The following is a 24,349-nucleotide window of genomic DNA, read 5'->3' as shown; positions in this document are numbered from 1 at the left end:
AGGAGTCATCTTCATTAACCTTCACACCTGCCTCATGTGGGAGAAACAATATCCCCATTGCACAGAGGAAGAAACTGTGGCAACCTGCACAGGTCGCATTGCTGGGAAGGGCAGAGCTGGGTTTGGACTCCAGGTGATGGGAGGCTTCTGCCACATGGTGTTGCCCATCTCTGGAGGGACTGGTGTCAGCTGCTCTCTGCAGACCTTCATAGTCACTGCACTCCTTCTGAGAGAGCCACTGGGTGGGACAGAACAAGCCAAGAGGAGAGGTGGAGGGAGTAGAGGAGGTCATGAAGAGGAGCAGAAAAGAGGGTGGGGAGGACCCTCGCTTTCTGGGGAGGTGCATCCAGGTGTAGCAGGAGCACCTGATGGCTCTGGCCCTTCATAGCGAGATTCTGAGCAGATCATTTTGTTTCTCTGAAGCCTCAGTGTCCTCTCTGTGAAGTGAGGACGACACCTGCTTCACAAAGCTGATGGTGGAGATGGCGCAGGTGAAGGTGAACAGTGGTGAGAGAGCATTTGCTGGGCTCTCGTGAAACGCCAGGGACTATGCTAAGGGCTCTGCATGAATCCTATCTCCATTTTCATGCATGAGAAAACCTTCAAGGGGAGAAAGTGACTTTTCAAGAGACAAAGCTGGAATAGGAACCGGAGTCCATCTGACCCTGAAGCCCATGTCTGTGGTTGCTCTGCCGGCCAGCGGGACAACAAGTGTCCATGTATTTGTGTTGGAAAGGGCCTGGGCAGGCGAACCCTGCATTGGGAATACAGGTGCCTCCTACCCTTCCTGTCAGAGGAAAGCTGCCCTGAAGTGTGGGAACCCCCACCCTACCTGGGGATGCTGTGCAGGGGCTGGTGAGCAGGGCTCTTGCTTCGGTGAACCCACCCTGGCTTCCCCGTGACATTCCCAAACGGAGGCTGTGGATTTTCTCACACCCTATGCACAGCAGGTGAGGCCGGGTTCCTTCCTACCACCAGACTTTTACTCCTCTGCCGTCTTGTGAAAGCCTTGCTCCCCAGAGGCAGGTGCCTAGAGCCCCACACCCCATGCACCACACCCCCTTCACGGCTGACTTTGGCTGACTGGCCGCCTGCTCATCAGTGCTAATTCCCAGAAGACTTGAGCACCTGGCTCACAGTCAAGCTCCACACCCCAAGTCTGCCATCTTCTCGGGTAAAATCAATCCCCACATGGATGGCCCATCCAGCATTCTGACATCATCTCCAGTGATTTTCTCCATCCCTCTTACACACCCACCATCATGGGCACACTGTGGATCTGGCCACGTGCAGCAGAGTGTGGCCAAGTCCCTTACCACATCGATTCCCTTCTCCTAGGCCCACAGCTAGATTATATTTCCTAGCCCCTGTCAGCAAAAGTGGCCTGCACTGGCCACTAAAACCCTGGCCCATAAAACCCACCCTTGTATTGTTCTCTCTCATCCTGCACCTGCCAGCTGGATGCAGTGGAGGATTCTGAGGCCATGGAGATGGCAGAGTCACAGAAGAAAGAAGACTGATCCCCGAATCTGCTTGGAGGAGAGCTGCCCAGAAAGCTCTTCATGAATGAATGACCCAGGAGCCAGAAAGACCTGGGCTCTGCCACTCACTAGACGTGAGATTGTGGATGGACAAGTGACTAAACTGTTTTCAGCCTCAATTTCCTCACCTGTAATACAGAAATAGTAACACCTAGTTTGCACAGCTCTTGAAGATCAAACCTATGTATACAAGGATCTAGTACATGTTTGATGCTCAAGATATTAAAATGAAGAACTTTGTAATTCTTTGTCTGGTTTCTAGAGCTTTCTCACTGATAGGACCCAAATTTCAATGAGGCAAGATTTCACAATTCTAACAACAAGGGTACTAACCATAGCTGCAGGAAACTTGTAAATCAGCAATTATTCGAAGAATATTGTTCATCTGATTGGATCTTTGTTCGTTTTCCATGATGCTGCCTGAGGCAGGATATGCAGAATCAATGTAGATTAAATCCAGAAGATAGATTCCTAAAATTAAAGAAGATATTTCATGACGGAAGGAGCTTACCACAAACCAGAACCAAATAGCACAAAACAGTACTGATCTGCTAAAAAAAATATAAAGGACGACTTACGGAAAACTGAGATAATCTTTGGACTTTAATTCTAATCCTGATTACTAATTTTTTCACACAGCACTGCCCAACTATAAATCAAACATCTGAGCAACAACCACAATGTATGCCGGCAAGATTTCAGCGTTTCTAGTTCAAATACTCTCCAGCAATAAGGCTTTTACCTGCAACCCAACCAGAAAATAACAGGACATGAAAGGGCTGAGCACTTGTGTCTCTTACTAACTGCTGAAGTTTAATAGGTCTAAGGTGCCATGTCCAGGAGAACACCCATTTGGGCTGAATTCAGTTTTTCCTTTATTTGCCCAGCTGTCTGTCTATTTGTCTGTCTGTTCCCCCACCTCCACCTCACCATACATTAACTAAGAAACAAAAGAAAAAATTTAAAAAGTAACAGCTCTCAGTACAAAGAACTAAAGCTAGAGAATTTGGCCAATGGTGCTTAATAAGAAAATAAGATGTGAAATAAAAATACCGCTATGTTACAGAAATAGTAACATCTAGTTTGCACAGCTTTTGAAGATCAAACCTATGTCTAAAAGGATCTTAATAGGATCCATCACAGGCCAGTGATAAGCTGGGGGGATCTGAGGACAAACTGCCTGGCTGGGGAAGGGGAAGGGCTGCTGGCTATGCAGCCACTACACAGTTCTTAGCTGGCTGACTAGCTGCAGGGCCGAGCTCCAGACCACCTGGAGATCTGCATGGGCCAAGGATGGAACATCCTTTCAGCTGCCCTCCATGAGCACTGCTATTGTGCCCACCACACTGGCAGAGTTGGGCAGGAGAAGTGACATAAAACACAATTCAAGGCAGAAAACATTAAGCAAAGCAAGGAAGAGGGCTTGCTCTAAAAAACAAAAGTCCAGGTGATCGAGAATATCCAATGGTTACAAATTTCTATGCATAAAGAAGTAACACATCAAATTATACATAGTAAAAAAAAAAAGTTAGAAATGAAAAGTGAGTTCAAGGAAAACACAACCATAGAGAGAGGCTTTGGTATATCTCTTCCAGAATTTATGTAAGTATATATGTATACATCATACACACACATATATATATACGCATATATACATACATATATTGATGCAGTGATATAGTATTACAGTAACAAAGTTAACAAGCTTGGGGCAGAGCATGGTGGCTCATGCCTGTAATCCCACCACTTTGGGAGGCCGAGGTGAGTGGATTGCTTGAGCCTAGGAGCTCGGGACCAGCCTGGGCAACATGGCAAAACCCCATCTCTACCAAAAATGAAAAATTAGCTGGGCATGGTGGTGCATACCTGTAGTCCCAGCTATGTGGAAAGCTGACGCAGGAGGATTGCTTGAGTCCAGGAGGAGGAGGCTGCAGTGAGCTGAGATCGTGCCATTGCACTCCAGCCTGGATGACAGAGCAAGACTCTGTCTCAAAAAACTAAACAAACAAACAAACAAACAAAAAAATAGGCCAGGCACGGTGGCTCACGCCTGTAATCCCAGCACTTTGGGAGGCCAAGGCAGGCAGATCACCTGAGGTCAGGAGTTCAAAACCAGCCTGGCTAACATGGTGAAAGCCCATCTACCAAAAATACAAAATTAGCCAGGTGTGGCAGTGGGCACCTATAATCCCAGCTACTCGGGAGGCTGAGGCAGGAGAATCACTTGAACCCAGGAGGCAGAGGTTGCAGTGAGCTGAGATCGGGCCATTGCACTCTAGCCTGGGCAACAGAGCAGGACTCTGTCTAAAAATAATAATAGTAATAAGCTTGGTTTTCTATAAATGAAAATAGTTCTTTTCAGGTACCCATGGAGTACAAAACTTGATTAAAGAAAACAGTAAGTCCTAAAAAGTAAATGCTGTATTATCTATTTTCATTGACCTTACTACATCTAGGATTTAACAATAAATACAGGAAAAAACCCAAAAAAACAAAAACTAACCATTTGAAAACACACATGCATGCACACACACTCATGTAACTCTTAGGTCAAACAAAATATAAAAAATCTGTTTGAAGAATTTATTTGAAGACAATGACAAAGAGAATACTACATATCAAAACTTACGGGTTCTGACCAAACTGGTAATCAGGGAGAAATTTATAGCCTTAAAAATTTACTATTAAACAACTAAGAATTATTACAAACATTGGAATTAACTTGGTTAATTACATAAAAGTTGTGAGGGTTTGTGCATGGCTAGATGAGCACTGCACTAAGAGTTATATGTTCATTATCTGATTTATTCTTCTAACACCCTATTTTACAGAGAAGGAAAAGGAAACTCAGAGAGGATGTGTAACTTGCTCAAGGTCATGCAGCTGGTAAATGATAGAGACAGGAGTCGAACCCAAGCCTGCCCCCTCCAGAGTACACACTTCCTGCCGTTACAGTGGAGCACTGGTGCTAGATACCATGAGTCATTCGTCTGCTTTTAAAATAGATGCACATTGTTACGGGAAACTGTTAAATCACAGAAACATATGCTGATGCTTCTCACAGGAGCCATTTCCACTTCCTTTCTTCCTGGCGGTACCATGTTTCCAAAATTTTAATAATTAGAAATAATTTCCCTTGTAGAGAAGCTCCAAGTTTGGTGAGTTTGAATCCACAGATTTATTCTCTCTCTTCACCTTGTTTTTCTTCTCCCCTCTTAAAAATGTAACTCAGTTACCACCCTGAAGCCTCCGCAACGGCAATCCTGAACATGCTATTACTGCTTCGACTACAACAAAAAGCATCCTCTAGTGCATGGCAGGGAGTGAAGAGATGTGGGACATGGGGCAGCTTTATTCCAGACGCAATGTGCAGACCTCGGTCCAGCTGGCTCGGAGTGGCAGAGTGAAAGCTCAGCCCAGGAGCAGAGAAACTGGAGAGTAGGATGGGGGGAAAGGAAACTTGCTCCCTGGGGATCAAATCCAAGACAGGAACTTCCCTCCTGTCTCATGGGATCCTGCCACCAACCCTGCTAAGTAGGAGGAGAAAACTAAGCTCAGAGAGATTAAGAAACCTACCCAAGGCCTCACAGCAAGGGTGATGGAATTTGAACCCAGGTCTATCAGGCTGCTGCACCCATGTTCCCACCCACTGGTCATCAGAAACACAGAGGGAGTTGCCTTTTCTCAAGTAACACCCTCAACACGAAAGGTGCACCCTATGCTGCCCTGTGAGGACAGGTGCCAGGCACTGGGCCTCCTCTTGGGTTCCTGGAGGTGGATCACTGAGTGGTGCTCTGCAAACTGAGGCCCACAGAGTTCATAATTCCCCTCTACAAAACATGCAGATGCTCACACCTGCCTACTCCTCAAGACCCAGGAGTGTGAGCCGAGGCCATACCTGCTGAGGACTGGGTAGAGCACCCCTCAAAAGGAAGCCTTCTGGCTCCAGTGATGTGGGGAGACCTTGAGCCTAGGCAATGCCTGGAAAGAACCTCCATATAAATAGCCTTTTCACTCCCACAACAAAAACCACAGCACAAGCAGCAAGTCTCCTACAGTTAATGCTGCACAAATCCACAGAAATCTTTTCAGTACTATATTAGTCCACAACAGAGATACGTATAAGCCTAAACTATAATGAAATCATAAGAATAACCACCTTCCACTTGAACCGTGTCAGGCACAGTGCTGAGTCCTACATGGAGTTGGCACTCCCCACAACTGCGCTCAGACACTTGTTTGCATCAGGCCTAACGCCTCAAGGGCAGGAAGTGTGTCTTGCTCCAGGAGCTCAATCTCCACCATCTAGAACCGAGCACACAGGAGCTGCTTGGTAAATGCTGGCTGACAAAGGAATGCATGAGTGAAGGCATACTTTATTTAATCATACAATAACCTTATGAAGCACATGTTACCCTCGTTTTGTGGCTGAAGAGAGAGCCACCACCGTCAAGTGATGACAAAGAGAGCTAATGCTTACCGAGCACTTACTGGGTGCCAGGTCCTAAACTAAGAGCTTTGCCCAGATTATTGATTCATAAGAAAAATGCTGTTGTCAGGGAGGTTTCATTGTGATTTTATAAGGGAAGAAACTGAAGCTGAGAGTGGTTACACCGCTTGTCTGTGGCCACACAGCTGGGAAGCGGCAGAAGCAGGATTTGAGCACAGGTCTGTCCAGGTTGCCTATGGGCGGTTCTTCTTTTACTCCAGCCAGACTCTCATGTATGGCAGCCAGTGAGGCAAGATAGGGGTGCAGGTGAACCCAAGCTATGGCTGTCCCTGCCTGATTTCCCTTATGGGGTCAACACTCTCCAAGAGGGCTCAAGAGAGCTGCCTCCCCTGTGCCATCTACCACCTGCTACTCTCCACTTCCCTCACACCCACTGTGGTCAGTCTGGTCAGCCCCCAGGTCCCATCATCAGTGTCCTATCCAGTCCTGGGGGCCCTTCCAGCTCTGCCACATGACAAGCAGTTGTGGTATAAGTGAGGCACGGATCCGTGGGGCACGGATCCAGGAGACTCGGAACCCTGGCTCTGCCACTCACCAGCTGGGTGGCCTTAGGCGAGACTTTTTACCTCCCAGGGCCTCAGTTTCTTTGACTATGAATAAGGATAATAACAGTGGTTTACAGGAGTCTCCCAGTCCAGGGCCTGGACCACTGAAGTGCATAAGAAGCTGAGCTGACCTTACGGCTGGCCCTATTTGAAGCAGCAGCATGGGAGGAACAAGCCCAGCTGGGTTTGCCACAACCATGGATGGCGCCCAAATGCTGACTGCATGGTGGCCACCCCTCAGTTGGACCAGTGCTTGGAGCTGTCACCTGGACTGGGACAGCACAGCTGGACATCTCACTTCCTATTCCTATATACACAGAGTTACTATAGCAGATGACACTGTGATGTTGGCCTTATGAAGATGGACAGTAATGGGATCAGCCATTGGCCCTGGCTGCCTTGGGGCTGGACAGTGCCAGGGACCAGGCAAGGCTGAGAGGTGCAGACCTGTTGGGGGAAACGACCCTGACAGTAACAGCCACTGTCTACTCTAGGGAAGCTAGGTATTGCTTTTACCATGGCACCTTGGTAGTGACCCTGTACAGAAGGCACTCCTGTTCCCCACCATTTTACAGATTAGGAAACTGAAGCTTAGTGAAGTGACTTGGCCAAGATCACACCGCTTGCAAGTGAGAGAATCAGGATGTGAATTCAGGACTGCCTGACTCCAAAGATCTGGGACAGAGAGCAGTGCTAGGGGCTGAAGGCTGGGGGCTGAAGTCGTTGGCTGGCACAGGGATGAGGATTACAGGCACAGAGTTGGTGGTGTGAGGACCCCTGCTGTGGCCTGTCTTCCCCCAATCCCCAGGACACTGCTGGCAGCTGGCATCTGCCCCATGGCCATGCCCACCCGCAGACTGGACCTCCTCTGAGACAGATCCCAGACCATGCTTGGGCTCTGCTCCCTCCTTCCATGCCCCACACAGGGCCTGGTGACACTGCTGTAGCTGCCACATGAGTGCCAACCAGACTGCCGTGGTGAGGCAGACCCACAGGGCCGGAGTGAGCAGCTCTCAGCTTGCTCTGCTACCGAAGCCCTCCGCAGCTGGGCTGGCCTCAACACAGGGCAGGTGGCCAAACCTGCTTCCTGACGGTGAATACAGACTCCCCACCAGAGGTGTCCACAGGACACCCAGTCCCAAGGAGGGAGTGCCAGGCTGACAAAGGAGGTGCTCTTCTGAACAGACACCTTCTCTGAAGCTGAGGGACACCCATGCTTGATGGCCCAGAGCCTGCTTGAAGCTGGGCGCTCATGGCCTCCCCAAGCCAAAGCCCGCGGCTGGCACCAGGGCTTCCCACAAGCCCAGGGACTCACTGCTCCCTTGTTCTCCCATCGCCACCCCGTCTCACTTCCATCCCGAGTCTGGTTTTGGTTTTTCTCATACAGCTATCTTTTTAATAAGGAAAATTCTGCTGTGTTGAGGGGAAAAAAAACCCTCTACAGCATAAAAATGTGCCACATTTCCATCTTATACTTTCCATTTTTTCTCTCTCCCTTTTTCAAAGTTTGAGATGAAAGACTTTTTTCCATGTTCTCCTGCTCTGCCTTGAAAAGATCACTTTCAAACTTCTGTATTGAGGAGGGCTGGCATCCAGAACTATACTTGTGTGGTTTGATCACATAAACTGTCCTGATAAATTCCAAATGAAATAACAGAGCAGCAGCTCATTAGGGTGTGTGTGCTCTCTTTAAGAGAGCACAAAGCAATTCCATCTACTGCATGATGAGATCTCAGCAGGCGGCCCAGGCTCCCTGAGAAGATGGGGAAGACTGTGAGTATTAACTAGCACCTGCTAATTAATATCCATCAAGCAAAACAGGGCTTCAGAACAAATCCTCATTTAGAGAGTATTCGTTTGGTGAAAGCTGTTGGATGCTTACTGTCACTGAGACAGTTTCCTTGGTCTGCAGAAGGGGGCGGGCGCAGGCAGTCACATGGCAGGTGGTCAGAGGCCACGCTTTCTGGATGAGCACATGGCCTTGTGTATGACTTGGGGTTGTGGCTCATGAATCACAAAGGCACGTGGGCAAAGTCCTGCTGTCTGGACAGAATCCTGAAGTCCAGGGAAGCCAAATCACCTCCTGGCTCCCCAAGGTGAAATGAGGACACAACTATAGATCCCCTCATGCCCTGGGGATTGCCTGGTAATGTACAGGCACAAGGAGGTAACCCACTGTTTGCAAATGTTCCCCCAGAGTGCAATGGCTGGAATAGCATGTGCTGGGGTTCTGACTGGTAGTAAGAAGGGGCATGAGGGGAGGGCATGCATCTGGTTACTATTATTGGCCTTTTTTCTTGCTAGACACTGTGCTGAGTATATTATATGTGCTAGTTCATTTAACCTTTCAATGACAATTGGGAATAGAGACGAAACTGACACTTTTTTCTGCCTAACACCCACTCCCTATTTTGGAAACAGCCCTTGATTTCCTTTTGGGGAAACTGTACCTCCCACACTCATAACCCGTGTGCCTTTGGGGTGTCTGGAGCAATTCCACCCCCTTCTCTGTCCCAGGGGTAAAAACAAATTTTTAAAAATAATTATTTGGGAAAGAAAAAACACTTACCAAATAATTTAGAGATGAAAAAATAAGTTAAAATTAAAATATAAAAATTATCCACAATGATGCAAGGCCATGTAACTACTGAGAGAAAAGTCCACAGCCTCAAATGCTTATATTAATAATTTAAAAACATTTAAAAAGTGAACTTAGTATTCATTATATAGAACTAGAAAATGAAAAAAGAAACGAGAAAACAATTTAAAATATAAAAGCATAAAAAATGAATTTTTAAAAAATCAACAGTCTAAGCAGAGTGATAAATCAAACTGAAAGTTGGTTCTTTGAGAAAATCAATGAAGTGGACAATCCTTTGGTACGTATGATTGAGGGAAAAAAGGCACAGAAGAACAATATTAGGGATGAGAGAGGGGATATGATTTCAAATATGAAGAGATGTTAAAATAGTGGTATGTGTAATTTTTTTTTTTTTTTTTTTTTTGAGACGGAGTCTTGCTCTGTCGCCGAGGCTGGAGTGCAGTGGCCGGATCTCAGCTCACTGCAAGCTCCACCTTCTGGGTTCATGCCATTCTCCTGCCTCAGCCTCCCGAGTAGCTGGGACTACAGGTGCCCGCCACCTCGCCTGGCTAGTTTTTTAATATTTTTTAGTAGAGACGGGGTTTCACTGTGTTAGCCAGGATGGTCTCGATCTCCTGACCTCGCGATTCACCTGTCTTGGCCTCCCAAAGTGCTAGGATTACAGGCTTGAGCCACCGCGCCCGGCCGGTATATGTAAATTTTACGGTAACATATTTGAAAATCTAGATGAAATGAATGCTCAGTAGGAAAATATATCTTCTCAAAGTTCTCTCAAGAAGAGGCAAAAAACTTTAATTTACTAATAAAGAGAAAAATATTAATAATGGAGAAAGATACTATTAGATCGGTGCAAAAGTAATTGCCATTACTTTTAATGGCAAAAACTGCAATTACTTTTGCACCAACCTAATATAATTAAAATACAGTATCTAGATGATTTTAAGGAACTCACGCATAAAACCATAAAAGAAAAACTTAATGTTACTTAAACTGTTCCAGAGCAGGAAAAATCGGAAATATCTGCAGTTCATTTTATGATTCCAGCATAACCATTACACCCAAACCTGACAGAGGTGGCATAAAAAAGAGACCAATCACATTAATAAATCAAGATGCAGAGATTCCAAACAAAACATTACCAAACGCACTGGCATGTCCTGATAAAGCACTGAGTTAGACACAGACTTCCTTAATGTGATAAAGGACACATACTAGAAAATTAAAACAATGTTCTTCATATGAAAATCCTATTAAATAGGAACAAATCAAGAATATCTGACACACTGCTATCATTTAACACTATGCTGAATGCACTAGCCAATGTGATAAAGCAAGACAACAAACATGGAATAAATATTAAAGATGCACATCACAGTGTCGTTTTTGTAGGTGATATGATTAGTTATCACATTAGTGATATATTTAGACAATTTAGGATAATCAACTGAAAAACTATTAGAATAATGAAGTTAACTTCAAAATAAATATACATAAATCGATGTCATATAACAGTAATCATCAGCTAGAAAACACAATGGAAAAAAAGGGCAATTTACAATAACAGCAAAACTATAAAACACCTGGGTTAGAAATCTGTAAGACCTATATGAATAAAACATATTTGGTAGAAAAATCATATGTAACATTTATTAAAATCAAGTTTACACATATCCTGGGCTTATTAATCCGTCTCTGAAGAACCCATTTTACTAAATAAAGGCACAATTCTTTTTTTTTTTTTTTTTTTTTTTGAGACGGAGTCTCGCTCTGTCACCCAGGCTGGAGTGCAGTGGCTGGATCTCAGCTCACTGCAAGCTCTGTCTCCTGGGTTTACGCCATTCTCCTGCCTCAGCCTCCCGAGTAGCTGGGACTACAGGCGCCCGCCACCTCGCCCGGCTAGTTTTTTGTATTTTTTAGTAGAGACGGGGTTTCACCGTGTTAGCCAGGATGGTCTCGATCTCCTGACCTCGTGATCCACCCGCCTCGGCCTCCCAAAGTGCTGGGATTACAGGCTTGAGCCACCGCGCCTGGCCGAAGGCACAATTCTTAAGAATACAAACCTTTTATCTACATCTCTTTGTATTTGAGTTGTTGCAATGAGAAAGTAACACTTTGGTAGTTAAGGAAAACTAATTAAGTAAAAATAACTGAAGGATTGAAAGAAGATGTAAATAAGTAAGGAAATATATAATATTCTTAGATGGGAAGACACAACATTGCAAGGATGTCGATTATTGCCTAATTAACACATACATTTCATATCTGAAATGACTCCAAAGTTCACTTGGAAGAGGAAATGTATGAAAATAAACATTTTTAACAAGAAGAATGAAGAGAGGGGCTTGTTATAAAATGTGCTGTGATGCCCAGTCATTAGGCAGTATAGCATTGCTATAGAGTTAGACAAATAAACCATCAGCACACAGTAGGGAGCCCAGCAACACATACATAGAGATATAGAAATTTAGTGTACGATGAAGGTATATTTCCAATCAATAGGAAAAGGAACAATCCTTCAATAAATGATACTGAGACAAATGATTATTGATTTGGAAAAATATAAAGTTGGATATCTACTTCATTCCTAAAACAGAATAAATTACAGATAAAATTAGGGAGTTGAAATCTAAATAATACAAGTACTTGAATAAAATACAGGAGAATAATTTTATAATGCTGAGGTACACAAAGGCTTAAGTGTGACGTAAGACCCAAAACCATTAAAAAAAGACTGACACATTGGGGCCATTTCTTAAAACCCACACACTTCTGCATGATCATATAAAACACCATACATGAAGCTGAAAGACAAATGTCAGAGTAGGAAAAATATTTGCAATTTATAAGACGGTCAATAGTCCTGATATATAAAGAGCTCCTACAATAAATGCAAATAGTGTTATAAAAGATGCGCAAATTGTGGAAGAGTATAAATGTAAATAAAAATGTGAAAGATTCCCAAGACTCAGTAATAATCAAGGAATTACAAACTAAAACAAGATATTTTTCCCATTTATACTGACAAAGTTCATAAAAATTGATAATACTTAGTGTTGATGAGTGTGCGGAAAAAGTCACACTATACAAGAGTAACTATAGCATAAATTGATAGAAACTTTTGGGAGGAGAATTTGGATGTATCTATCAAAAATTTCAAATAATGTGGTTTTCTATGACCCAGTAATTCCACTTCTAGAAATTTACTCTACAGCAATACTACTACAAATTGGCAAACATTAATTAGAACTGTTTGTAATTTATAATTATACAAAAAATGCATGGTTTATATAAACTATTTCATATCCAAGTAGTGGAACATCACGCAGCTATTGTAAAGATAAAATATATTTCTAAGAACTGACATGTAAAGTTATCCATGATATGTTTTTTTAAGTGAAAAACGTCAGGCATACCTATATCAACAGAGAGGTCACACACAGAGAATACACTGCTCAATCTGTTATCGATAGCCATCTTTGGGTGTGGAACTTCAGGATTATTTTCTGCTTTATACAATTTTATATTATTTTAACCTTTAGCTACGAATATGTACCACAGTTTTAGAAGTAAAAAAAAAAGCAAGATATTTCTTTCTATTAAAGAAGCAAACACTTTTTTGGCAGGGAGAAGGAGAGCAATATGTTAAGCGCAAGAATTTCTGAGTGTTCTCAGCCCCTGGTTGGTCTTTAGGTTTAGATTTAAAGGCCACAGACATTGACTCCAACCTGTTAGTGCTTCCTATCCCCTCACTCATCTCCCTGCTTTTGGTCTCTTCATTTCCAGTCCAGTCTATAGCCTGTGATCTTTCTCAAACCCTATTAGACTGTGCCCCTTACCCACTTAAAAATACCCAGTGGCTTTCCATCCCAACAGGCAATGTGAAGACTCCTTAGCACAGCATCCAAGGTCTCTGAGCTCTCCCCCACACTACCTTTCTAGCCTCTTCCTCCACTTCTCATGTAATGCCCCAAGTATGCCAGCCCCCTCTCTGCAGCCCCCTGATGTGCCCTCTGTCTCATGCCTCTGAGCCTCAGCAGAGGGGTTTCCTCCCCTTGCCTCTGTGCCTCCTTCTCCTTCCTGGCTGCTAACTGGCTCCTCCTGGGCTCACAGAGCACACTGTCCTTTCCTCGATTACAGCATTTATCGAGGGCAAGGGCTGTGCCTTATCCATCTCTGCATGCTCAAGGGCCCAGCACCAAGCCTAGCACAGAGGAGGGGCTCAGAAAATGGCTAGGGAAATGACTGGACCCCATGCTGAATCTTTATTTGAACATACACGACTCCCTTCAACCTGGCCTCTGAAATTCTATTGCTCAGTGGAAGGGTGGCTGTGGTTGCCAGGCACCCCACTCCACAGTCACTCTGTTAAGGCACAGCCCCACACTGTGGTATCTGTAAGCTAAATACTCATATTTCTCAGAGTGCTATAAAGGGCTTCCAGAGGAGCTAACGTCACTAAAAGGAAATGCAAGATGATTCCCCCAGTGAAAGCCTTAGAAACCTGCCTCTATATTGGGTAGAACCGAGGCTGCCCATGTGCCAAGGAAAACACTCTTGAGCTTGTCTTTCCAACCCTGGCTCAGAGATTTGCTACTGTGCACAGAAAGGCTCCCCGAACGTCCGAGGCCACCAGGATCCCGGCCAGAGAGTGAGATCACAGACAACCGCTTCAGTCGCCAAAGTATTTTCCACTTCCACCAATGCACTCGTGTATCTGTGACCACACTGTACCTAGTCTTTAAGTATAACAAAAATAATAACGGAGGCAGATGCAAAACTGTCAGCTTTATTCATTACTCAATGGAAACTGTCTAACAAAAGACAACATTCTAAACCTCAATCACCAATCCCTGCATTCTCTGGAAAACAAGCAACAGATTTTCAGAGGGTTAGCGAGATCAAAACTGATTTTCACTTTCTTAAAGCAAATTCTTTACTGATTTTGCTGAAATGAAATAATGAAAGGGTCAAGTTCCTTGGGCCCTTTGGAAGGAAAAAGGCATCTGACTGTGAATTTATTTGTGGTTTTCAGGCTCAGGTGTTTTGATCTCTCCCTGCCTTTCTCAACAGAGATGAGAGGATGTGAGTCCCCATGGGGAGGTCCCAGGCTTTCAGTGGGCAGAGGCTCCTTCTACTCCATGGCAGGAGCCATCTCTGTGGGCTCCATCCTTCTCCAGGACACCCTGTGGACACAAGGCACTTGGCCTGGCCAGATCCAGCTGGCCCAGCAGCAGCCCTGCCTCTTGCAGCCCTAATGCCCTGGTCAGGGTCTGTAGGCAGCGCTATTCCCACCAAGCCTGGAAGCCAAGCTCACCCAGGGCAGGCCAAGCACTCAGCCCTCAGCTCTGCCAGCAGCGGGTGATGGAATAGCCAGTGCTCTTGTTAGTCTGGTTTTGTGTGGTGGGGTGGGATGGGAAGGTAGGGGAGAGCCTGGGCCGTCACTGGCTGGAGTCAGCTTCAGATTGGAAGGCCCACCTACACCTACTCTCCTTGTATTGCCTCTCCTCTGCCCACGAGACTCAACTCCCTTGGAAAAGGACCCAAGAAACTTGACCCTCTGGACTTTGGTCTCCCGGTCACCTCCTTGAGACCCATCCTTCTGCTCTGCACCAATTGGTGCAGTGGTTCTCCGCACCAATTTTACTCAATTCTGACTTCCCCTTCTGCTGTACCAGCAGGCCTTGTGGCCAATGCTCCCCTCATTAGGACATTCTGGCTACATTGTCAGAGGATGCTCTACAGAGAACAGAGAGGCCAAAGTGGCAGGAAAGCATGTCTGCTGACCAATTAGAAGAAGCAAGGACCCTGAAGGAAGGTGGCAGGTCACTGTGGGGAGAGGAAGCTGCAAGGGCACAGGGTGATGTGCTTAGGGACCAGCTCACTCAGCGATGCGTGCCGCCATCATGAAAGGGTCTTAGCATTACAAATATTCACTGAGGGCCTCCCACATTCTAGACACAGTGGTATACAGGAGAACCAGACAGGCGCAGTCCCAGAACCCATGAGGCATACATACAGCCTGGCAGAAGAGGGACATTCAACAGAGGCATTAATTACACAAACAATTAAGGGCATGAAACTGCTTTAAAAAAAAAAAAAAGTAATCCTCTAGCATATATTCACTTGGGAGAATCATCCTCAGGTGCCAGTGAGAGACCCCAAAGGAATCAAGAGACGAGTGAAACAAAAGCAGGTTGGTCACATCTTTAGCATTCACAGAGTTCATTCATCTGCTCTCCCCCGGCCCTGGCTACTCTCCTCAACTCCAGAGATGTTAAGTAATCTGCCCAAAGTCACTCTATGACAATGGTAGGATTCCAGCCCAGATAGAACCCACACTCACATACACTATGTCATATGTCATGTTCACATGTAGCTCTCAACACATACACTGGAGGAAAGATACGAAAACTACGAAAGCCTGAGACATCTGTTTTCAAATCCTGGCATTGCCACTTATTGTTCAGTGTGATTCTGGGTGAGTTATTCAACTCCTGGAACCTTGCTTTCTTCATCTGGGAGATAGAGGTAGTACCTGTAACTTTCTCACAGGGCTGAAGAGGAAAGGAGATAACACATGTGAAAGGGTTGCAGGCTATCTGGATAATGTTGGCCCTCAATGAAGTTACTTGAGAAAAAATCCCTGAAGCTTTAGGAGGAGATGGGGGTACAGACCAGTTTCTGGAAACCTTCCAGAAGAGACTAGGCAGCCCCTCACAGAGCTTCCCCTGACTTACCACTAAAAACCTCCTTACAAAGACTTACGGACAGACAGCCTTAGTGCTAGAATCTAAGAAATGTAATATACTATAGGGCAGATATACAGGACAGAAATTGAACAGATTTATACCTTATCTCTTGAAATCAAAATAATTCATATCTCCTGGGGCTTTCCCAAGACACAGTGATTCAAGGCTATCACAACCAGAAAATTTGGGCCAATGACCAGAACACTCACTGCCTAGTAGCAGCTGACTGGAGGGGTTCTAGAATGTTCTGACTTACCCTTTGCCCCCCATCTTCTCACATTCATTTGTAGATTGTTACTTCCAGAAAAGAACTGGAGTGTGCCCGGAGGGAAGCCCAAATGCCTTGCCTATTAATAAACCCCAAAGCTGAATAGATTTTTCTACATTCAAGGGCACATTCAGGGGAAAGAAAATCCAAAAAGGAGCACAGGAAGGAATACTTCCAAGTAATGGGTTTGAAGTGCATGTAGAAGAAGTAGAGGGATAAGAGAGACCACACCTCCCCAAACAGTCTATTCCAGGATCTGGAAGAAAGTTCAAACAACTTTTCTTTTGAATACAGTACAAGAAGACAAGGCTTCTGTGTCAGAGATGAAACTGCAGGTGGATGCGATAGAAAGAGAGATGTATGAGATATGAAAAAATCAAAGAATACTAAAAACATGGCAGAAGAATTTAAAAAGTAAACATCAGAGGTAATAAGGAGGGAGGCAGATACTGCGGAGATTTGCATCATGGATGTGGGGGGCAAGGTTGGCAAGCTCTCCCTCAGGGCCAATGAAAAGAGAAAGGGAAGAAGGCGAAGAAATAACATAAAGGGATACAGGGGCCTGAGAACAGAGAGATGACCCAGAGGAGGGTGTTATCCTGAATTCAAGTAGTTAATCAGAATGTATCTAGGGATATAACTCAGAGTTTATCAGGCTCCAGGAAAGAGACCTATCCCTAGATACATTCTGAGTTTATTAGGTTCCAGGAAAGAAATCTATCCCTAGACACATTCTGGCTAAATACTTGAATTAACAAAAACAAAAACAAAAAACTCTTGCAAAGACTCAGGCAAAACACAAAAAGCAAAAAATTAAAAAATTAAAAATTATAAAACCATAAAAGTAACCCTGACCCTCTTTATTTCCCCTTTCCCTCTGCTGTAATTGAATTATACACTCCACCAGACCAGCTATGATGCTGTATGGTAGCTGCTAGCCTTCCCACCTGCTTCCCTGTGGGAGGAGGAGCTTCTAGAAGGCAGGAAGGACTGTTTATCCATGAAATATTAGTAGACATCTGATGATATGTCAATTGCTTTGATTTTTTTTAAGCACGATATTTTCCCCTAGTAATTATGGTACTCAGATATACAGACCCAAAGAGATAGGATTTTGGATGCCATAAAATTCTAGTCAATGCACATTTTTTTCCATATAAATCTACGGGGCAGACCGGCGGCGGCAGCAGCTGTCAACTTCTGAATTCACTCTTTTTTTTTTTTTTTTGAGACGGAGTCTCGCTCTGTTGCCAGGCTGCAGTGCAGTGGCGCGATCTCTGCTCGCTGCAACCTCTGCCTCCTGGGTTCAAGCAATTCCCCTGCCTCAGCCTCCCAAGTAGCTGGGACTACAGGTGTGTGCCACCACGCCCAGCTAATTTTTTTTTTTTTGTATTTTAGTAGAGATGGGGTTTCACCGCGTTGGCCAGGATGGTCTGAATCTCCTGACCTCGTGATCTGCCCGCCTCAGCCTCCCAAAGCGCTGGGATTACAGGCGTGAGCCACCGCGCCCGGCCCTGAATTCACTCTTAATGGATCACACCCACTCTAGCCACACTCCCTCGTCAGCAGTCTGTGAAGCCCACAAACTCCTTCTGCAGATGCTACCCAAATCCCTGGGCCAGAAAGCAAGTACTTGGGTGGCTTTTACGGTTGCACCCGATCTGGTGAACTCTGAGGACGAATGCCTTTCTTTGGGGCTCGGTAGTGAGGCTGCCCTAGTAATCCAGTTGTAAGAGCCCAGGAAAGGGCATCTCTGTCGAGTCCAGCTTGAGATGGGGATGAGGATGCCTCATGCCAACTCCCTGAGCACGAGCATCTCAAATGCAGGAAACAGGAGCTTATACTTGGCCATGAAGAGCATACAAATGCCTACTCTGCATGGGCTGCACCTGGTGCAGCTGATGGCTGTGTGGGTGGGGTGAGGGGGTGGTAAAGTAGCCTAGGGATATCAGTGAGAAGGCCCATCTGGAGATTGGAAAGCCTATTGGAAAGCCTAAAGCAATGGTGAAAGAGGACTAATTTGCAAGTGTTCTCTTCAAAGGCTGCAATGAGTACTGGTCTGGGAAAAGGCCTGCTTCTCTCCTTCGGTGAGGGTTCCTGACAGTGATCTGGCCCCTGGTGACCCAGAGCTCACAAACAGGATCACTAGGAGAGGTGGGACTCAAGTGAGGCTCCTGGGTCAAGGGAGCTGCCTCAGAGCATGGGGTGGGAGAACAGGAGCCTGCAGGCAAAAGAATGCTGGGAATGGTGACCATGGTCACAAGCTCTGGGCTGAGCAGCGCTTGTACAATTTCATGGAGTCTTCATTTTGCAGAAGAGGAAAGGGAGGCTCAGAGAGGCTAAGTTGTTTGTTCAAGATCTTACAGCGACTGTGTGGCAGAGCTGACACTGCACCCCGGGTCTCACTCTTGAGTCTGGGCCCTGATCCACGGCGTGGCTTCAGCTTGCCCTTCCCATCCTGGCCTTATTTGACTGCATGTGAACGTGTGAAGCTGCTGAGCCAGGGCAGGGGTGCTGCCGTATGGGCTGACCTGAGCCATCTCCTCAGCTCATCTACCAAAAGCGCTCCAAGGAAAGCATCATGACCTTCTCCATCCAGGTGGGGAAACTGAGGCTCCGAACAGTAGGGTGAGTTTCCCAAGGTCTCCTGGCCCACAGGTGGAGGAGCCGAGGTTTGAATCCAGGTCTGGCTGGCCACAAACCCTGCTCCTTCAACCTCCTGGCCATGGCTGGAGGGGCCCACCTGTCAGCCATGAACCTCTGTTTTGTGTTCACACTGGGAGCTGAGTTGTGTGGTCCCCACTGTCTGTGATCCTTAATCCAGTCCTACAGGGTCGGGGCACAGGCCCTGCCCTCAGAGGGGGCAGATGTCCTGATGGGTACTGGAAACATCTCCAGACCAGAACCGGACTTAGTTCCACGTGGATTACCACGAGCTCAGGAAGACAAGTCTGAATTATAGCCCATCAAACCTCACTGAACAGGCTTATGGTGCCCAGCTCCACTATGTTGCTGGGCTCAGGTCTCTAGAGCCAAATGCTTCCTTCAGTAAGATCCTGGTGTCAGCACCACGCCTACCATGGACCTCACAACAAAGCCTTCTGAGATTTCTCAGCTCCAACATTGGAAGACAACAATAAGACACCAATGTTGACCAGTGGATGAACTAGACTCAGAACCAGGAGGCCTGCCGCACTCTGCAATAGCAGCAGCTGCTACAGGACCAAGCGATCCTCTGCAGGCCAGCCTGGACAGGGTGGGGCTCTAGAGCCAGGTGGTCTCGGTGGGTGGCGGGGAATGCTGCCATTGACTTGTGGCTTCACAGGACAGTTCCTCGGCCAGAACAGTTCCTCTGGTCCTCAGTTTTGGCCTCTGTACACAGGGGTGATTAACAACGGTGCCTCCTTCATGTGGAGGTGTAGACAGAATGAGGTGTACATGAGGTCACCGCTCAATAAAGGTTAGGGTGATGGTGAAGACATCAGTAGAAAGTGGCAGGCCCAGACTATAGAGAAACAAGGACCCAGGCCTCAGTTTCCACTCCTCTCCATCGTGTTCTCCCTCCTCCAGCCCCACATTCTGTTCCATTCACAATGAGGGCTGAAAAAGCATGTGACCGCCTTGAGAACAACTTATTCCCTTGCCCTTGCCTCCTCACTGAACCTCTATCACAGCCGGAGGCGAAATGGGCTCTCTTGTTTGGGGAAGGGGATTCTCCATGGCCGGGAGCCCTCCCTACTCTCCGCGATAGCACAGGAGGTAGGGAGACTTGGTTTGAACATCCACCCCACTGGGTGACCCTCGGTAAACAACCTCACCCTTCTGAGCCTCATCTCATGTGCTCTCACCTCACGTGTCCAGGCTGAGCATTAAATGAGGTCATATAAGCAAACCAACACGGTGCCTGGCACACAGAAGGTTTGTTCATTCATTCAGTCATTCATTCATTTGTTTATTCACCAAGTAGCTGCTCAGCACTTTCTCAGCTAAGCTCTGTGCTAGGCTCACAGGATACAACAGTGAGAAAAACCAGACACTCCCTACTCCCCTCATGGGCTTGACGATGGCCAAGCACTGAAGAAGTGCCTGTGTCCTTCCTGTCTTCCATGGGAGCCCCACATCCAGCCCGACGGGTCCCCACCTGGGTGTGCAGAGAGAATCCCAGGCTGGGGGCTCACAGTCCGGGAGGCCAGCTGCAGTCCGGGCAGGGGTGGCAGCCTGGAAATTCTGCTTATCTTCTGGGAAACCACAACTTCTCATACACCAAACCCACAGGTACTGTGCTGCCTCCCACAAAATGTGCTTTATTTCTAAGACATGTGTGCCCAAAAAAGTATAATTATATATCAATAGTGCTACCAATTCCTGGTCTATGTGAAGGGACTCAGGGTTTTACATCTACTGAGGAGGAGTTTAGGGCAAAGTTAGGTTACAGACTTTCCTGTAAGTTCTAAAGGACTTGGGCAAGTTAATATATTTACTTTATCTGAATCTTAATTTCCATTTTTGCAAGATAAGCATAACTCCAACCTTGCAAGGCTGTTTTGAGAATCAGAGTTTTCATGTGAATGCCTTTAATACACCAATAGTAATGATAATGATAACATCACCACCAGTGACTAACAAACATCTATTAGCATTACTGTGTGGCCAGCATCGTGCTAAGTGTTTCTCAGGCATTAATTCATTCTTTTATTCAATAAATATATATCAAGGGAATAGAAAACTCAGAAATAAAGCTGCACACCTACAACCATCTGATCCTCAACACGGCTGACAAAAACAAGCAATGAGAAAAGGACTCCCTACTCAATAAATGCTGCTAGGATAACTGGCTAACCATATGCGGACGGTTAAAGTTGGACCCCCACCTTTCACTGTACACAAAAATAAGCTCAAAATGTATCAAATATTTAAATGTAAGACATTAAACTATTAAAAATCCTAAAAGACAATCTAGGAAATACTCTTCTTGACGTCAGTCTTGGCAAATAATTTTTGGCTAAGTCCCCAAAAGCAAATGCAACAAAAACAAAAATAGACAAGTGGGACCTAATTAAACTAAAGAGCTTCTGCACAGCAGGGTAAACTATCAACAGATTAAACAGACAACCTACAGAATGGGTGATGATATTCATAAACTATGCATCTGGCAGAGGCCTAATAACCAATCTATAAGAAACCTAAACAAATCAATAAGCAAAAATCAAATAACCCGTTAAAAATGGGCAAAAGACATGAACAGACACTTCTCAAAAGAAGACATACAGGCAGCCAACAAACATGAAAAGCTGCTCAGCATCACTACTCATCAGAGAAATGCAACTCAAAACCACAGTAAGATACCATCTTACACCAGTCAGAATGGCTATTATTAAAAAGTTAAAACATCAACAGATGCTGGTCAGGCTGCAGAGAAAAGGGAACACATACACAGTTGGTGGGAATGTAAATTAGTCCAGTCACTGTGGAAAGCAGTCTGGAGATTTCTCAAAGAACTTAAAATAGAGCTACCATTCAACCCTACAATCCCAATACTGGGTATATGACCAAAGGAAAATAAATCATTTCTATCAAAAAGACACATTCAGGCTGGGGGTAGTGGTTCATGCCTGTAATCTCAGCACTTTGAGAGGCTGAGGCAGGAGGATCACTTGAGATTAGGAGTTTGAGACCAGCCAGGCCAACATGATGACATCCCATCTCTACTAAAAATGCAAAAATTAGGCATGGTGGTGGATGTCTGTCATCCCAGCTACTCAGGAGGCTAAGGCACAAGAATTGCTTGAATCCAGGAGGCCGAGGTTGCAGTGAGCTGAGATTGCACCACTGCACTCCAGCCTAGATGACAGAGTGAGACTCTGTCTCAAAAAAAAAAAAAAAAAAAAAAAAAAAAAGACACATGCACTCACATGTTCATCACTGCGCTATCCACAGTAGCAAAAACATGGAATCAACCCAGGCACCCATCAATGGTAGACTGGATAAAGAAAATGTACATATACACCGTGGAATACTACACAGCCATAAAAATGAAATCGTGTCCTTCGAAGCAACATGGATATAGTTGGAGGCCATAATACCAAGCAAATTAACACAGGAACAGAAAACCAAATACCACATGTTCTCACTTAAGAGCAGGAACTAAACGCGGGGTACACATGGACATAAATATAGGAACAACAGGCACTGTGGACTATTAGAGGCGGGAGGGAGGAGGGATGTGGGCTGAAAAACTACCTATTAGGTGGCACGCTCACTACCTGGGTGATGAGATTCACACCCCAAACCTCAGCATCATGCAATATTCCCACGTAACAAATCTGTACCTGTACCCCTGTATCTAAAATAAAAGTTTGAAATTTAAAAAATAGATAACGTTATCGAGAGTCCACCATGTTCTCCATGCCGCAAATACTGCAGGAAACAAAACCAATATGGTTCCTGCTTTTGTGCAGCTTATTGCCGAGCAGAGGCGTCAGACAGTAAACAAATAACTGCATGAATAATTACTTAATTAAAACGAAATAATATGAACAACAGAGAGTACGTCCAGTCTTCCATTTATGTAAATGCCATTATATATATTTTCTAGATGAGCAAATGAAAGGTCAGAGAGGTTGGGAAGCTTGTCTCAAGCCACAGACCTGGTTTGTGGCAGGGCTAGGCCTCAAATCTCATTGAATAGGAATTATTTTGCCTAGAAGAGTATCAGAGTTCAAAAGCATCTACAGAGAGCTCCACATCTTCCGGGGCTCTACTTCTAGTCTAAGAGCTGCTCAGAGTAAAGGTGGAATTGGAGCAAAAGGCTTGCTGCGCCTCCATGCAGCCCTCCCTGGCCTGAGTCAGAAAGATGGAGGGCTTGGTTCCTTGGAGTTACTTAACCCTGGGAAAGAAGGTATCATGAGGAAGAATTCTAGGTCCTCCAACAGTTGATAAATGAGTTTAGGGAAGTAACTGCCCCATTTTTGAAAACATAAGGGTAGCAGGTATCACCAGCAGGTGACAACCCAACTGGGATACCTCAGAGGAACCCTGGGTGAAAAGATGCAGGTTGTCACAGGACCTGGAGGGTAGGTGTGCCCACCTGGCTCTGTCACTGACCAGCGCTGTGGCCTGGAGTTCCTCCTCTAAAAAACAGGGAGAATAAGAGCACCTCCCTTGGAGGGCCACTGTGAGGGTATACCTCACAGTGAGATAATACTGATGAAGTGCTTAACTCAGTGCCAGGCACGGAGCAGCTGTCCTCCTGTAGACACTGAAAGTCAGGCTGGTCCTCCCTCCAGCAAAGTGGATTTCAACAATGAAATACAACCCAGCTGGAGTGTCAGAGCTCAGCAGCTCTATTTCTTATCTTGCTTTATATACCGCAAGGCTATTTTTGCCTTACTCACATATCACCTTCATGATGATTGCCAACATAGTATCTATATTATTATATTTTTTTATTGTGGCAAAGTACACCCACCACAAAATTTACCATTAGTGACATTTAGTACATTCATGCTGTTGTGTAACTATCATCTCTATTTCGTTCTGGAACATTTTCTTCACCTCAAAATGGAACGCTATACCCATTAAGCAAAATCACTCCCCATTCCCCCCTTTCCAGCCTAGGCTACCACTAATGTACTTTCTGTCTCTATGGACTTACTGATTCTGGACATTTCATAGAAATGAAATTGTACAATATGAGACCTTTTGTGTCTGGCTTATTTCATCTGGCATTTTCAAGGTTCATCAGTGTTGTAGTGTGGATCGGTACTTCGCTGCCCTTATGGCTGGATGGTATTCCGCTGTGTGCATGTACTACTTTTCGTTTATCTGTTCATCAGTTGGTGGACACTTCAGTTGTTTCCATGCTTTGGCTATTGTGAATAGTGTTGTTATGAACATTCATGTACAAGTTTTTGTTTGAACATGTGTTTTTTTCTTTTGGGTATAAACCCTCAGTAGAATTGCTGGGTCACACTACATGATTTTTTACTTAACTTTTTGAGTAAAATCATAAGTTTGATGTGTTAATCACATTAAGATAAATACTTCGCTATCGAAGTAAGGTTATCTACAATGCCATCTAAAATCATGAGGACCAAAAGTAGTGCATGCCCACACTCTGGGAAACTCAGATTTC

At 45.2% G+C, this 24,349-nt stretch overlaps 1 protein-coding gene across 25 annotated transcripts in view; it reads right to left on the bottom strand.

Moving 5' to 3' along the window:
* RALGPS1 (Ral GEF with PH domain and SH3 binding motif 1) overlaps positions 1 to 24,349 on the bottom strand; it is a 309,103-nt gene that overhangs the window by 55,910 nt on the left and 228,844 nt on the right. For all 25 annotated transcript variants that reach the window (XR_004178006.1, XR_001896046.3, XR_001896047.3 and 22 more), the window contains one exon: positions 1,875 to 2,012. Coding sequence is in view for 22 of the 25 variants with exons in the window: in XM_017950009.3 (XP_017805498.1) it covers positions 1,875 to 2,012 (138 nt within the window). In the remaining 3 variants the exon portion in view is untranslated. The remainder of the gene's footprint in view (positions 1 to 1,874; positions 2,013 to 24,349) is intronic.

The sequence above is a fragment of the Papio anubis genome, chromosome 13 (assembly GCF_008728515.1).
Source record: "Papio anubis isolate 15944 chromosome 13, Panubis1.0, whole genome shotgun sequence".
NCBI classification, from domain to species: Eukaryota; Metazoa; Chordata; class Mammalia; order Primates; family Cercopithecidae; genus Papio; species Papio anubis.
This window is presented reverse-complemented; position numbering and strand designations above follow the sequence as displayed.